The 15,112-nt window shown below is 53.5% G+C and overlaps 1 protein-coding gene across 3 annotated transcripts in view; it reads right to left on the bottom strand.

The window, feature by feature from the left end:
• RAP1A (RAP1A, member of RAS oncogene family) overlaps positions 1 to 15,112 on the bottom strand; it is a 43,639-nt gene that overhangs the window by 2,746 nt on the left and 25,781 nt on the right. For all 3 annotated transcript variants that reach the window (XM_054176407.1, XM_054176409.1, XM_054176408.1), the window contains 5 exons: positions 14,175 to 14,258; positions 9,384 to 9,452; positions 7,814 to 7,870; positions 6,028 to 6,168; positions 3,288 to 3,431 (listed from right to left, as the gene is read on the bottom strand). In XM_054176407.1, the coding sequence (XP_054032382.1) occupies positions 3,288 to 3,431; positions 6,028 to 6,168; positions 7,814 to 7,870; positions 9,384 to 9,452; positions 14,175 to 14,231 (468 nt within the window). In that variant the 5' untranslated portion in view covers positions 14,232 to 14,258. The remainder of the gene's footprint in view (positions 1 to 3,287; positions 3,432 to 6,027; positions 6,169 to 7,813; positions 7,871 to 9,383; positions 9,453 to 14,174; positions 14,259 to 15,112) is intronic.

Genomic DNA, 15,112 nt, shown 5'->3' with positions numbered 1-15,112 from the left:
TGGGAATGCCAAAAGGATCATCTTCTCCCTGGTGCACCCTGGGCTGCTGCTGTTCTCACTGCAGGGACAGGCAGCCCTTTCCCTGGGCTTTCACCCCCTCCCAAGTGACCTTCAGCCACCCACTGCATGGGAAGCACTCTCAACTCTCCTCCTTGCCAGACAAACTCGAGCTGTGAAGCACTTCACCTCCCTGCCTGGCCCAGTCTTGGGAGGTTATTAATACAAGTGAGCAAGGAGAAGCAAAACATCTGCCCTGAACTCACAGGGGCCTCTTTCAGCTGCAGAGCTGGGCTGCTTGTGAGCACTTCTGCTGCTGGGAGCTGTTCTCCCAGCCACACTCAACCCCTTTATAGCAAAGGGAGCTGTGCAGAAATGCTTGGAGCTGGGTCACAGCAGCGAGGAGGAAAGACTGAAACCTCCAGGAGGCTCCACCCTTGTCCCTGTTTACTGTTGGGGCTTTTTTTTTGCCCCCCTTCCTGGAGCAGCTGACAGCTCACCAATTCCTGTTGCTTCCAAGGCAATCCAGAAGGCAAAGCAGCAGTAGAGAGCAAACTGCAACAGCTGGAAATGTGAAGATTGGGGTTTTTGGCTGCTACCTCCATGAACAGAGATGAAATGAACCTGATGGAGGCTTTATCAAGCTCTCAAGTGAAATATTTCCTGTGGCTTTTTGGCTGCTGCCTCCATGGACAATGATGAGATGAATGTGCTGCTGGCTTTCATCAAGCTCCCAAGTGAAGCATTTGCTAACAGCATTTGAGCTGCTGCCCCTTCAGGAAGCTTACTGCTGCTGGTTGCTACTCTCAGCCTCAGGTAAAAGTAGAGGTTGTACTCTCCAAGCCCCTCCAAAAGTGTACATTGAGATACTTGAAGGTGTCCAGAGAAGGGCAGCAAGCCTGGGGAGAGGTCTGGGATGTGCTGCCCAGGGAGGTGGTGGAGTCCCCATCCCTGGAGGGGTTCAAGAGGGGATTGGATGTGGCACTTGGAGCCATGGTTTAGTCATGAGGTCTGTGGTGACAGCTTGGACTTGATGAGCTTTGAGGCCTCTTCCAACCTGGGTGATTCTGTGGAGCACAGCCCTGTGAGGAGAGGCTGAGGGAGCTGGGGTTGCTTAGCCTGCAGAAGAGGAGGCTCAGGGGAGACCTCATTGCTCTCTCCAACTCCCTGAAGGGAGGTTGTAGCCAGGAAGGGGTTGGTCTCTTCTCCCAGGCAAGCAGCACCAGAACAAGAAGACACAGTCTCAAGCTGTGCCAGGGGAAGTTTAAGCTGGAGGTGAGGAGAAAGTTCTTCACAGAAAGAGGAATTGGCCATTGGGATGTGCTGCCCAGGGAGGTGGTGGAGTCCCCATCCCTGGAGGTGTTCAAAAAGGGACTGGATGAGGCACTTGGAGCCTGTTTAACAAAGTCAGAAGTCCAAAAGTAGCCAAAAGGGCAAACCCAAAGCCCAGAATAATGCAAATGCTTCCCCAGCCTGTGAGCCAGCAGAACAACCAAATCCCCACTGCAGTCAGGTGCTTGCTTCCTGGGCTCCCTTCCTTCTGATTTCCTCAGCCTTTATGCTTTTCCTAACTAAACACCTGGCAGGAAACCCAAAAACTAATCCTCCAGAGAGTAATTTCCCTCTCTGTGATCTGAGTCTCACTGGAGGCAGCAGACAGGACAGGGAAAGCTGCAGACAGAGGGTTCACACAGGAGGGCTGGCTGTATGTAAACCAGGGCTGTGTGTTTGCCCCAGGACAGCTCAGTGCTTGCCTGCAGAGGATTCCCTTTCCCACAGCTCCTAGGAGAGCTTTCAGGCACTTTTGGCTAAGGAGAGGTCAGTCCCTGCCACAGACTGTGGAAATGCAAACAAACCAGAGTCTGTTATACCCTGTGGTGAGCCTTCCATGCCTGAGCCAACAGCTTCTCCATTAACAGCCATGGTTTCACTACAGCTCAGACACACACAGAGCCCTCCCTCCTGGCAGCAGTCTGGCTCAGGAGCTATATTTACTAGGTAAGATTAGAGCAGGCTGCAGCCAGGCTCAGCCCAGCCTCAGGAGCTGCAATTGCTGCAGCCAGGCTCAGCCCAGCCTCAGGAGCTGCAATTGCTGCAGCCAGGCTCAGCCCAGCCTCAGGAGCTGCAATTGCTGCAGCCAGGCTCAGCCCAGCCTCAGGAGCTGCAATTGCTGCAGCCAGGCTCAGCCCAGCCTCAGGAGCTGCAATTGCTGCAGCCAGGCTCAGCCCAGCCTCAGGAGCTGCAATTCCTGCAGCCAGGCTCAGCCCAGCCTCAGGAGCTGCAATTCCTGCAGCCTGGAGCTCTCTGCCCTCTCAGCTGCAGAGGTGCAGTGCTGCACACACCCCAGCAGCTGCCAGCTCAGCACTGGGTCCAGTCCAGGATCCTGCTGCTCCTGTTTATCACACAGCTTCCTAAATGGCCTCAGTTATCTCCTGGCACCAAACCAGCCATGCTCAGTGGGGGTCACCTTAGCTTTTGTGGCTGGAAACCTGTACTCTGTCACAGTCAGATAATAAAGACTTGGTGCCTGATGGGGAGCAGAGCTCCCTGTCCAGGGAGGTGGTGGAGTCCCCATCCCTGGAGGTGCTCAAGAGATGTGTGGACTTGGGGACATGGTTTGATCACCATGGTGGTGCTGGGTTGAAGGTTGGACTTGATGATCTCTTCCAACCAAAACAACTCCATGACTTTATGGCCTCCAGGAGCAGGAGGATTGCAAGGATTGCATCTCCAAGCAGGAGATGCTTGGACACAGCCTCAGTGAGTCAGAGGCTTCGCAAAGGAGGACTCGGGGGTGGGGGGTTGGGGGGGGTGGTCTGCCTGAGCAGCCAGATGCACCAGGACTGTGAAAAGCAGGGACTCCAAACCCACAGCCAACACTGCAGAAGGTGACAAGGCCAACACTGGGGCAGGAGCCAGGCTCTGAAGAGCAGCAGCAGTTACCTTGAAGGCAAAAGTTGATCTAAGCCTTGCTGAAAAAGGAAGGAAGGAAAAAGCTGACCTGGCCTTACCGGGGACCCTCTGCTACTCCTGCCCTCTGACACAGCCTATAGAAAGTCACCTGTGAAGTCCCCCACCCTTCAGAGAGAAAAAGGAGCAGACCCCCTCACAACCAGCAGACAGCAGCAGCTCAAGAGCCTGCAGCCCAAACCCTCCCCAGGCTGAGCGGCAGCCTCGCCCCGAGCCCTCCCCGGCAAGGCCTGAGCGAGGCGCCGCTGGAGCTGGCTTAGCGTGGCAGCCGAAGCAGGGAGGCCCAGGGAGGCCCAGGCAGGCCAGGGCTGCTCAGGTACCTCATTAACGTTGATTTTAGACTTTGCAGAGGATTCTAGGAAGGCACAGTTACACCACTGCCTGGCCAGGTTCTGACCCTGCTCTTTGCCCACGACGCGCTCCTCCTCCAGGTCACATTTGTTGCCCACCAGGATCATTGGAACCTGCAGGGGAGACAAGCAACAGGAGGGGCAGCAGTTAACAGACAGCATGGGATGGGAATGGGAATAGGAATGGAATAGACCAGGTTGGGAAAGACCTTCGAGATCATCCAGTCCAACCTATCACCCAGCACCATCTACAGGTTGGACTTGATGATCCTTGGGGTCTCTTCCAACCTCAGTTAGTTATACTGCAATCAACTAAACCATGGCACCAAGGGCCTCATCCAGGCTCTTCTTAAACACCTCCAGGGATGGGGACTCCACCACCTCCCTGGGCAGCACATTCCAATGGCCAATCTCTCTTGCTGGGAAGAACTCCTTCCTAACATCCAGCCTAAACCTCCCCTGGCACAGCCTGAGGCTGTGTCCTCTTGTTCCGCTGCTGCTTGCCTGGGAGAAGAGACCAACCCCCACCTGGCTACAACCTCCCTTCAGGGAGTTGTAGACAGCAAGAAGGTCTCCCCTGAGCCTCCTCTTCTGCAGGCTAAGCAACCCCAGCTCCCTCAGCCTCTCCTCCCAGGGCTGTGCCCCAGACCCCTCCCCAGCTTTGTTGCCCTTCTCTGGACACCTTCCAGCATCTCAACATCTTTGCTAACCTCAGCTACCTCCCTGGGCAACCTGGTGCAGTCTTCCACCACCCTGATGGTGCAGAACTTGTTCCTAGCACCCACTCTAAATCTCTCTTCTCCACTTTCAAGCCATTGCCTCTCATCCCATCACCACAGGCCCTGGTGAACACCAAGTGGTGTTTGGCTGGGGGCTGAAAAACATGAAGCTGGGGAAGGTGATTTCAAAAGGTGGTCATCAGTTCCTCACAGAGCCAGAAAGGGAGTTTGATCCACAAGCAACTTCTGATCATTGCCTGCTTCAAGGAGGAGAGTGGAATTGCAACTTGTTGGCCACAGAGAATGTAATGGCTTAAGCACTTTTTGAAGACACCTTCTGACACAGCAGAGAGGAAGGAGAGCACTTCCCTAGCTCAGCAGAGTGTGGTGGCAACGTGCAGAAGGTTGTCAGGCTTCCACAAGGAACATCCATCCCCCACAAAACAAAGAAATGCACTTGCAGAGCTCAATCACATCACTGACCAAAGCCCACAGCAGCAGCCCCTGTTGGCTGATGAGCCTGAGCAGCTTACAGTGCAGATTGCCCTGCTGCTGAGTGAGCTGCTGGGCTCCAGCCCCAGCCAGTAAAGCATTTGTGCTAGCAGGGAGCTGGGTGAGCATCAACCCTCCCAGGATGAAAAGCGGGTTTGCATAAAGAGAAGCTCAGCTTCTTAAGCCAAGGAGGGAACCTAAGCCCTTCAGAGCAAGGTGATCAAGCTATGGGACAAGGAAGAGCCAAGAGAAAGCAGCAGCCTGGGAGCTTGCCCTCAGCCCCAGAGCTGCAGGCTCTGCTCGTCCCACCCCTCACACCCCCAGCTCAGAGCACTTTCCTCAGCAGCAGTTCACAAGCAATGCACACAGCTGACCTAGGATCTGGTCTAAGTACCTGTTACAGCCCTGCCCACCGACCTCCTCCACTCCCCCAGCCACAGAGCAGGGCTGCGAGCCAGGCTGCAGCTGCTGCTTTCGCTGCTCTGCAGCCAGCGCAGCCCCAAGGCGATGGGCAGCCAGGGCAGGGGACAGCTCTGAGCTGTCCGAGGGGAAGCCCCAGGCACTTCTGTCACACTCCTCAGGGCAAAGTCCTGAAGACATTACCAACTGTTAGGCAAAACCAAACCCAACCAATTCATTTCAGCTTCTCTTGGAGGGAGCCTGCAGAGGCAGTTCCCACACATCTCCACAGCCACGTGGCAACCACAGCAAGAGCCTGGTCCCAGCAGCCTGCCCTGGGCCACCTGCTTGGAAATTCAAACTCACCAGGGAGCTCCAGTTACAGCACCCAGGGCCTGAGCTAGAAACACAGTGAAGAGCTTTTGCTCTGGCACCCAGGGCAGTGCAAACCACCTTCATGTCATGCCCCATGAAAATGGGAGCGACACAACCCAAGTTCCAACCTTGCCAAGGCTCTAGGACGAGGTTAGAACCTGGTGTCACCAGTCCAGCCTCCTCCAGAGGCCTGTCAATCCATACACACAGTTGGGTGACCTCCTCTGGCTTACAGACTCTGCCAAATGCCAGTTCTGCACAAGGAGAGCAAGGACAGGCTGGGGAGGGGTCTGAAGCACAGCCCTGTGAGGAGAGGCTGAGGGAGCTGAGGTTGCTTAGCTTGCAGAAGAGGAGGCTCAAGGGTGACCTTCTTGCTCTCTCCAACTCCCTGAAGGGAGGTTGTAGCCAGGTGGGGGTTGGTCTCTTCTCCCAGGCAAGCAGCACCAGAACAAGAGGACACAGTCTCAAGCTGTGCCAGGGGAGGTTTAGGCTGGAGGTGAGGAGAAAGTTCTTCCCAGAGAGAGTTGTTGGCCATTGGAATGTGCTGCCCAGGGAGGTGGTGGAGTCCCCATCCCTGGAGGTGTTCAAGAGGAGATTGGATGTGGCACTTGGAGCCATGGTTTGGTAGCCATGAGGTGCTGGGTGCCAGGTTGGACTTGATGATCTCTGAGGTCTCTTCCAACCTTACTGATTCTAGGAAACAAACCAAGCAGCTTCCCACTCACATCCTCGGTGTCCTTAACTCGCAGGATCTGCTCCCGCAGGTCCTGGAGGTCGTTGAAGGTGGACTGTGCTGTGATGGAGTATACTAGTGCAAACCCTTGGCCATTCTTCATGTAGAGATCCCTCATTGCTGTGAATTGCTCCTGGAATCAAACCATTGGAAGAAGTAATTAGCCAGTGAATGCAGCTGATGAACATCTTACAGCCCTGCACAGCAATGGAGACACAACAAAGCATCTGCAGAGCAGGCACTGACATTTGTTACCCACCCCCTGCAGAAACCCACTGCAGCATGCAAAGTTCATGAAGGCATCAACAATTCTCTTTCCTTTTCCTTCTTTTTTTTTAACCCCTTCCTAATAGAGAAAAAGGCTTCTGGAAAAAAAATCTGGGGGGAGAAAACATAATCAAGAGCAGCAAGAAAAAAATCTACCTGCAGTTAAGACTCAAAACCGTAACAGCACAGAGAGCTCCAACACGAGGTGCTAAAAAGGTTGGGCTGAAATGATTTGGGGGTGATCTGCTGGAGGGAGTCCAGCTGAGAGCTAGGAGGATGATGAAGGGACTGGAACATCTCTCCTGTGAAGACAGGCTGAGAGCCCTGGGGCTGTTTAGTGTGGAGAAGAGAAGGCTGAGAGGGGATCTGCTCAATATCTGAGGGGTGGCCAGCAGGATCACAGCATCACAGAATGGGCTGGGTTGGAAGGGACCTCCAAAGGGCATCCAGTCCAAGCCCCCTGTGGTCAGCAGGGACATCCTCCACCAAATCAGGTTGCTCAGAGTTTTGTCACACAGAATCACAGAATCATCAAGGTTGGAAGAGACCTCAAAGATCACCAAGTCCAACCTGGCACCACAGCCCTCATGACTAAACCATGGCACCAAGTGCCACATCCAATCACCTCTTGAACACCTCCAGGGATGGGGACTCCACCACCTCCCTGGGCAGCACATTCCAATGGCTAACAACTCTCTCTGGGAAGAACTTTCTCCTCACCTCCAGCCTAAACTTCCCCTGGCACAGCTTGAGACTGTGTCCTCTTGTTCTGGTGCTGCTTGCTTGAGAGAAGAGACCAACCCCCACCTGGCTACAACCTCCCTTCAGATAGCTGTAGAGAGCAAGGAGGTCTCCCCTGAGCCTCCTCTTCTCCAGGCTAAGCAACCCCAGCTCCCTCAGCCTCTCCTCCCAGGGCTGTGCTCCAGACCCCTCCCCAGCCTTGTTGCCCTTCTCTGGACACCTTCAAGTCTCTCAATGTCCTTCTTAAACTGAGGAGCCCAGAACTGGACACAGGACTCAAGGTGTGGCCTAACCAGTGCTGAGCACAGGGCAGAATGACCTCCCTGCTCCTGCTGGCCACACTGTTCCTGATGCAGGCCAGGATGCCATTGGCCTTCTTGGCCACCTGGGCACACTGCTGCCTCATGTTTAGGTGGCTGTCAATCAGCACCCCCAGCTCCCTCTCTGTTTGGCAGCTCTCAGCCACTCTGACCCCAGCCTGTAGCACTGCCTGGGGTTGCTGTGGCCAAAGTGCAGCCCCTGGCACTTGGATTGTTGAATGCCATCCTGTTGGCCTCTGCCCAGCAGTCCAGTGGGTTGAGATCCCTCTGCAGAGCCCTTCTGCCCTCTAACAGACCAACAACTGCTCCCAACTTGGTGTCATCTGCACATTTGCTGATGCCTGACTCAATCCCCTCATCCAGATCATCAGTGAAGACACTAAAGAGGATGGGGCCCAGCACTGATCCCTGGGGAACTGCCCAGCAGCTAGAAGAAGAGCTTGTACTTACTGTCCCTGCTGTGTCGAGGATTTCAAGCATACACTGCTGACAGTCTACTTCCACTTGCTGGGGAAAGAAAGAGGAGGAGACAAAAGCTGTTAAAGCTGTCAGAAATGGGGCAGGCAAGAGGAATCTCAGCTGAGTTTTCACTTCTGCCACAAAGGCCTCTCAAAGCAAGCCAGGCACCTGCACTTCCCCAGCACTGCCAGAGGCCCTGCTATTAGAGGACTGATTACACCCCAAGGCAGGCATTTGGGTCAGCTCATCGATGCCCCATGGCTCTGCTGATTAGGAAGGCTTAAATGAGCAGCTCATTGTAAACACCTCCACTGGAAGTGAGATAAAATCCACTCTTACAAATCAAAAAGGACCTTCAGCTTCCCTTTTATTCTACTGCTGGGGAAGAAGGGAGGAAGGAAGGGAAGCAGAAGCAGAACACTCTGTGATCCTCACAGTGAGGCTTTAGCAAGTCCCTGAGAAATGCCTCAGCTTCAGCTAGAGCAATTCCAGGGAAGTCAAACAAATTTAACAGCAGGGCTCATACCACAATTTACATTCAATTATCACAGGCACAAATGCTCCAGGGTTTTGTCTTCTGTTTTGTGCCTTTAATTATGGCAACATTTATGCTAATCTAGAACACAATGGGTTGCTTGACATCAATGGAGTGAAGAAAGCAGCTCTGTGGATGGAATGACATAATACCAGAGCATCAGGGATCCTGACAAGGACTTCTGCTCAGCAATTACAAGCCTGCATCCAAAGCAGCCATGAAGAATTGCATATGGCTTCAAAGCAAGCAGAACACATTGGAACTAAATGGCAGAACAGCCACTCCTAAAAGCAACAGCAACAGGCAAGTGCTGTGCCACGGCAACACAACCTGCTGTGCTTGAATGCTGTGGAGATCCTTCCCAACAGCCTCTCCAGAGAGGGCACACACACAGCAAATGCTGACAGCTGTGTGCTTGGAAGGAGCAGTTCTACTGGGGAGTTACAGCAAAGAGATCTGACTGAGAGTCTGGTCCTGGCCTGGCTGAGCTGTTCCTATCCCCAGGCAGAAGGATGGGCAGCAGTGGCTGCCAGCCACCAGTCCCATATGCCAGGACAAGTGGAAATCAGGGGAGGCACACCAGACTACCTCTGGGCAGCTGTGGTAACCTCTGAGGAAGAAACAGCAGAGAGCTGCAGCCCCAAGCTGCCTTAATTTGAGTCCCTGGGGCTTTGAAGTGAAAGCTCCTGGTTGCATGCAGCAGCGGAGGTTTAATCCTCCTGGTAGACAGAGCTGAGTGAGGGAGCACTCCAATTAACAGCAAAATCTGTCACTCCCTGACAGTTCAGCTTGAGAGCTGCTGATACAAGTTGCCCTGTCCATTCAGAGGCCCCAGGCTGTGTGAAACCAGAGGCAACAAACAATCTGCAGAGAGCACTTCCAGGACTGATGCTTTGCTGTGCTGCTGTTATGCAGCCACAAGGTTGGCTCAGGAGAGCTTCTGAGAAGCTTTTGGTGCATCACTAACACGAAGCAAGCTCTGAGAGGCAGCAAATAGATCACCCAGGGAGGGGGATGTTGGTTTACCTTTCTGTAAGAATCTTCTATTGTTGGGTCATATTTTTCCACAAAAATTCCCTGAACAAACTGTACAGTCTGGGGAGAAAGGGAAGAAGAAGCAAATAAATGAGTTGAGCACCACCAGGAACATCCAGCAAGAGGCATTTAAGGGAGCAGGGAGACCTGGAAGGTCTGGCTTAAGGGTTTGTGCACACACAGCATGCCTCATGACACAGGCAAGGGCTCAAGTCCCCTAGCTGAGCTCCCACAGAGCCTTCTGTGGGGGTGTTTTGGTTTTGATGTGTGTACAGACCTCATCTTTTCTTGGCTTTTCCTCTTCATGCCCTGCAATTTAAGGAAGCTTTGCTTTGTTGAGGTTTTTGGGGTTGGGTGGTTTGGGTTGGGTTATTTTTCCTCCCCCCCTTCCCCCATGGTAATGAGCAGCTGTGTTTATGCTGCTTACATCTCCCAGGTGATTCTCCCCCTCTGCTCTGCTCTCCTGAGATCCCACCTAGAATATTGCACACAGCTCTGGTGCACCAAACACAAGGAGGACTTGGAACTGTTGGGGAGGGTCCAGAGCAGGCCAAAAGATGATCAGAGGGCTGGAGAACCCTATGGGAACAGGCTGAGAGTTGGGGCTGTTCAGCCTGGAGAAGAGAAGGCTCCAGGGAGACCTTGGAGCAGCCTTCCAGTACCTGAAGGGGCTCCAGGAGAGCTGGGGAGAGACTATAGACAAGGGCTGGGAGTGACAGGAGGAGGGACAATGGCTTTGAGCTGGGAGAAGGGAGATTGAGACTGGAGATTAGGAAGAAATTCTTTGCAGTGAGGGTGGGGAGACACTGGCACAGGTTGCCCAGGGAGGTTGTGGATGCTCCCTCCCTGGAGGTGTTGAAGGTGAGGTTGGATGAGGCCTTGAGCAACCTGGGCTGGTGGGAGGTGTCCCTGACCATGGCAGTGGGGTTGGAACTGGATGATCTTGAAGGTCCCTTCCAACCCAACCCATTCATAGCATCATAGAATCAGTCAGGGTTGGAAGGGACCACAAGGATCATCTAGTTCCAACCCCCTGCCATGGGCAGGGACACCCCACACTAGATCAGCCTGGCCAGAGCCTCAGCCAGCCTGGGCTTAAACACCTCCAGGGCTGGGGCCTCAACCACCTCCCTGGACAACCCATTCCAGGGCTTCACCACTCTCATGGGGAAGAACTTCCTCCTCACCTCCAGTCTGAGATTCCATGATTCTAAGAGGTGACATCACCAAACCCACTTAACCCTGCTGTTAGAATCCAACAGTGGGGAGCAGAAAAAACCTTGTCTTTGTTTTCCTGAAAGCACCCTGGCACTCTCTGGTGGTTGCAGAATCCCTTTGCTCCAGTGAGGTGTTCAAAGCTCCTTTGAAATGTGAACTGTTTGCCCACTGTGTTTAATTCATGAAAGATGATAGCCTCAAACTCACCTTAACTTCAGTGCCTGGGACTTGAGAAGAATTAAACAACAAAACACACAAAACCCCCACCCCAAATCAAAAAGGAAATCACCACCAAATATGGAAGATCTGAAACTCAATCTGTAGGCTGTGGAGAAGGACCTCGTGGAAAATCCACTTTTCAACTCCAACCACATTAGAGCTCCAGTGGAGCTGCTCTGTGCCCAAGAGCACAGGCATACTGCAGAGCAGCAAGTGGAATCTGGAGTGCCTCCAGGTACTCCACTTGTATTAAATCATTACAGGAGGAGTCATCCCTCATGTCAAAGAGGAAGCCTTTCTTCCCTTGGATCATTAGTCAGTGGAAATCTAAACATTTCCCATCAAGCTGTCAGGGGGATGTGGTCTGTCTCTGGACATCCAAGCTCTGTACATGCCCTGCTCTGGCTCCTGGCAGCTTTACTTTCATAGATTCATTCATAGAATCAACCAGCTTGGAAAAGACCTCAGAGATCATCAAGTCCAAGCTAACACCCAACACCTCCTGACTACTAAACCATGGCACCAAGTGCCACATCCAATCCCCTCTTGAACACCTCCAGGGATGGGGACTCCACCACCTCCCTGGGCAGCACATTCCAATGGCCAATCTCTCTTTCTGTGAAGAACTTTCTCCTCACCTCCAAACTAAACCTCCCTTGGCACAGCTTGAGACTGTGTCCTCTTGTTCTGGTGCTGCTTGCCTGGGAGAAGAGACCAACCCCCACCTGGCTACAACCTCCCTTCAGGGAGTTGGAGAGAGCAAGAAGGTCTCCCCTGAGCCTCCTCTTCTGCAGGCTAAGCAACCCCAGCTCCCTCAGCCTCTCCTCACAGGGCTGTGCCCCAGACCCCTCCCCAGCTTTCTTGCCCTTCTCTGGACACCTTCCAGCATCTCAACATCTTTCCTAACCTGAGGAGCCCAGAACTGGACACAGGACTCAAGGTGTGGCCTAACCAGTGCTGAGCACAGGGCACAATGACCTCCCTGCTCCTGCTGGCCACACTGTGCCTGATGCAGGCCAGGATGCCCTTGGCCTTCTTGGCCAGCTGGGCACACTGCAGGCTCCTGTTCAGCTGCTGACATCCAGTACCCCCAGGTCCCTTTCTGCCTGGCTGCTCTCCAGCCACTCTGCCCCCAGCCTGCAGCACTGCCTGGGGTTCTTGTGAATGGTTTGGGCTGGAAGGGAGCTTAAGGCACAATCAGCAGCACTTGGGCAGAGAGGAGTTAAACCAAGGAGGATTTGCAGTGGAACAACACCATATTGTAATCTCCACTCAGATTGTGAAAACACAGAGCTGGAAACACACAGCAGCCCCTTTGTTAGTTTAGTTTCTAGAGATCAGAGAAAGGAATTTTAAAGTGACCTCCATACTATTTGAAATCCACCTTGTAACCCCTCCTTGCCAATGCCTGTCAATAAGCAGCCATCCTCAAGCAAAGCAGCATTGTCTTGGCTGCTATCTAGCACTTGCTGTGCTCTGTTATGAACACAATGGAGCAGAAGCAGTGTGGCCAGCAGATTCAGAGGGGATTCTCCCACTCTACTCTGCTCTGCTGGGACCCTGCCTGCAGTGCTGTGCCCAGCTTTGGTGCCCTCAACACAGGAAGGACTTGGACCTGGAAGAGAGGGTCCAGAGGAAGGCTGTGAAAATGCTCAGGGGGGTTGGAGCACCTCTGCTGCAAGGACAGGCTGAGGGAGCTGGGGGTGTTCAGCCTGGAGAAGAGAAGGCTCCAGGGAGACCTAACAGCAGCCTTCCAGTGCCTGAAGGGCAGGCTGCAAGAAAGCTGCAGAGGGACTGTTTGCACAGGCCTGCAGGGACAGGACCAGGGGCAATGGTTTGAAATTAGAGAAGAGATTTAGATTGGATGTGAGGAACAAGCTCTGTACCACCAGGGTGGTGGAACACTGCAACAGCTTGCCCAGGGAGGTAGCTGAGGCCCCATCCCTGGAGATCTTCAAGGTCAGGCTGGACAAAACTCTGAACAACCTGATTTGGTGGAGGTTGTCCCTGCTGACCACAGGGGTGTTGGACTGGATGCCCTTTGGGGGTCCCTTCCATCCCAACCCATTCTATGACTCCAGTGTTGCAGAGCAGTTGCTCTAATACATGCTTACTGAGCACCTGGGCTGCCAGGAAGAATTTCTCTTATGTTTACCAGACCAAGCATTCACCTTTCAGCTTTTCCACAGGCCAGGGCTGGATGCTGCTGACTCAGACTTCCCATCACAAAGAAGGAAATCCAAGCATGGCAGATGCTGAATGATTTTTATGTCCAGCATATTAACAACTGCCCTGGATTAGCTAGAGTGACTCAACACTGCCTAAGAAAAGCAAGATCCTCAACCAGGGATCTCTGAGTGCCTCAAATCTGACACACAACTGAATAATCTCTTCTGCTGCTGACCTGGGTGCTGCAGGTGATTCACCAAGAGTTTTTCTCAGGGCAAGATGCAGCCCCTGCCCAGCTGTCATCTTCTGTGCAAAGGTAGTTCCTTGTTGCAGATAACTTTACACTTGACCAGTTCTTTGCCTTCCTTATTGGAGCAAGCTGCTTGACTGATTGGTGATAAACAGGTGACAGTGCTTCACTATCAGCTCTGCTATGTAAACCTCTTCTCAGAATCAACACAAGTACTTAAGGAGGGCAAAGTGTCATCAGTCTTCTTATGCCTCAGCAGTGCACATGCTGGAGGTGGCTCCTGGTCCAGCCCTGTGTTTCCAGTCCAGGCTGCTCATGGGGGCTCTGTATGGGGCGGCAGCACAAACTGGAAGGGAGGCAAGGCTCCCTTCCCCCATCACTGACCCACTGCCATGCACAGCCAGGCTCCCCTCACTGCTCCAGGGGATGGCAGCCTTTTAATACTTTGGTGCAGCCACAGAATTGGTTTGGGCTGGAGAAGACCTCCAAGATCATCCAGTCCAACCATCAACCCAGCACTGCCACGGCCACTAAACCATGGCCCCAAGTGCCATGGCCACAGGTTTCTTGTATCACTCCAGGGTTGGTGACTCCACCACCTCCCTGGGCAGCCTGTTCCAATGCCTGAGCACTCCTGCAGGGAAGAAATTGTTCCTAATCTCCAACCTAAACCTCCCCTGGTGCATTTTGAGGCCACTCAGTCATTAGAGCACCGAAATGCTGACTCGAGTGCCTGCTGCCTCTCCAGGGAGGTGTCACAAACTCAGAGCTCTTTCAGCAGGCTGACAGTGGCTGGGTGGAAGCCATGCAGCAATCCAAACATCCCACAACATTTAACAAACAGCATCTGCAATGAGCCAGGCCTGTTCTGAGGTCTGGGGAGGGGGGAGGGGAGGTGTGTTTCAGAGGTGCTTCCCCAAACTCACCAAAGCAGACTTCCCCACACCTCCTGAACCAAGGACCACCAGCTTGTACTCACGCATGGTGTGGTCTGTTCCGACAGCGATGGCCTGGAGAGCAGGAGAGAAGCCAACAGTTAAACATGGACCAGCTCAAAGGCTCTGCCTTCTGAAAGCAGCCAGAGGCTCCCCCTTCCCCACCTCCACCTGAGGACAAAGGTGCCTGGAGTAACAGCTGGGGGGTTTATTTTAGCCCTATGAGGAGAGGCTGAGGGAGCTGGGATTGTTTAGCCTGTAGAAGAGAAGGCTCAGGGGTGATCTCATTGCCCTCTACAACTACCTGAAAGGTGGTTGTAGACAGGAAGGGGTTGGTCTCTTCTCCCAGGCAAGCAGCACCAGAACAAGGGGACACAGTCCCAAGCTGTGCCAGGGGAGGTTTAGACTCGAGGTGAGGAAAAAGTTCTTCACCGAGTCATTCGTCATTGGAATGTGCTGCCCAGGGAGGTGGTGGAGTCCCCATCCCTGGAGGTGTTCAAGGGGAGATTGGATGTGGCACTTGGTGCCATGGTCTAGTCGTGAGGTCTGTTGGGACAGGTTGGACTCTATGATCCTTGGGGTCTCTTCCAACCTTAGTTAGTTAGACTGTGATATTTTGCCCCTTGGGCGCTGGAGTTCACGTGGCTGCTTTGACAGGAAGTGCTCTAAGCTGTGCCAGTTTGCCCTGCTGGGGCTTGAGGAGGAAGAGGATGATGACAGCGTGGCCCACAGCCAGCAGATGTGCACCACAAGGCCACCACGGCCTCTGCCCCCCAGCATTTCACAGCACGGAGCATCAGACACGGAGGCGAGCGCCGAAAGATGCAAGGGAGAGAGGTTTACTCCTCCCACCCACCCCCAGCAGGGAAGGATTTGGGTCAGGATTTTCTGCCTGGAAAAGGTCAGGCCTAGCTGAGGGCTGCCAAGGC

Source organism: Dryobates pubescens, chromosome 35 (genome assembly GCF_014839835.1).
Source record: "Dryobates pubescens isolate bDryPub1 chromosome 35, bDryPub1.pri, whole genome shotgun sequence".
NCBI classification, from domain to species: Eukaryota; Metazoa; Chordata; class Aves; order Piciformes; family Picidae; genus Dryobates; species Dryobates pubescens.
The sequence above is the reverse complement of the archived record's forward strand: the minus strand, read 5'-3'. Positions and strand labels throughout refer to the sequence as shown.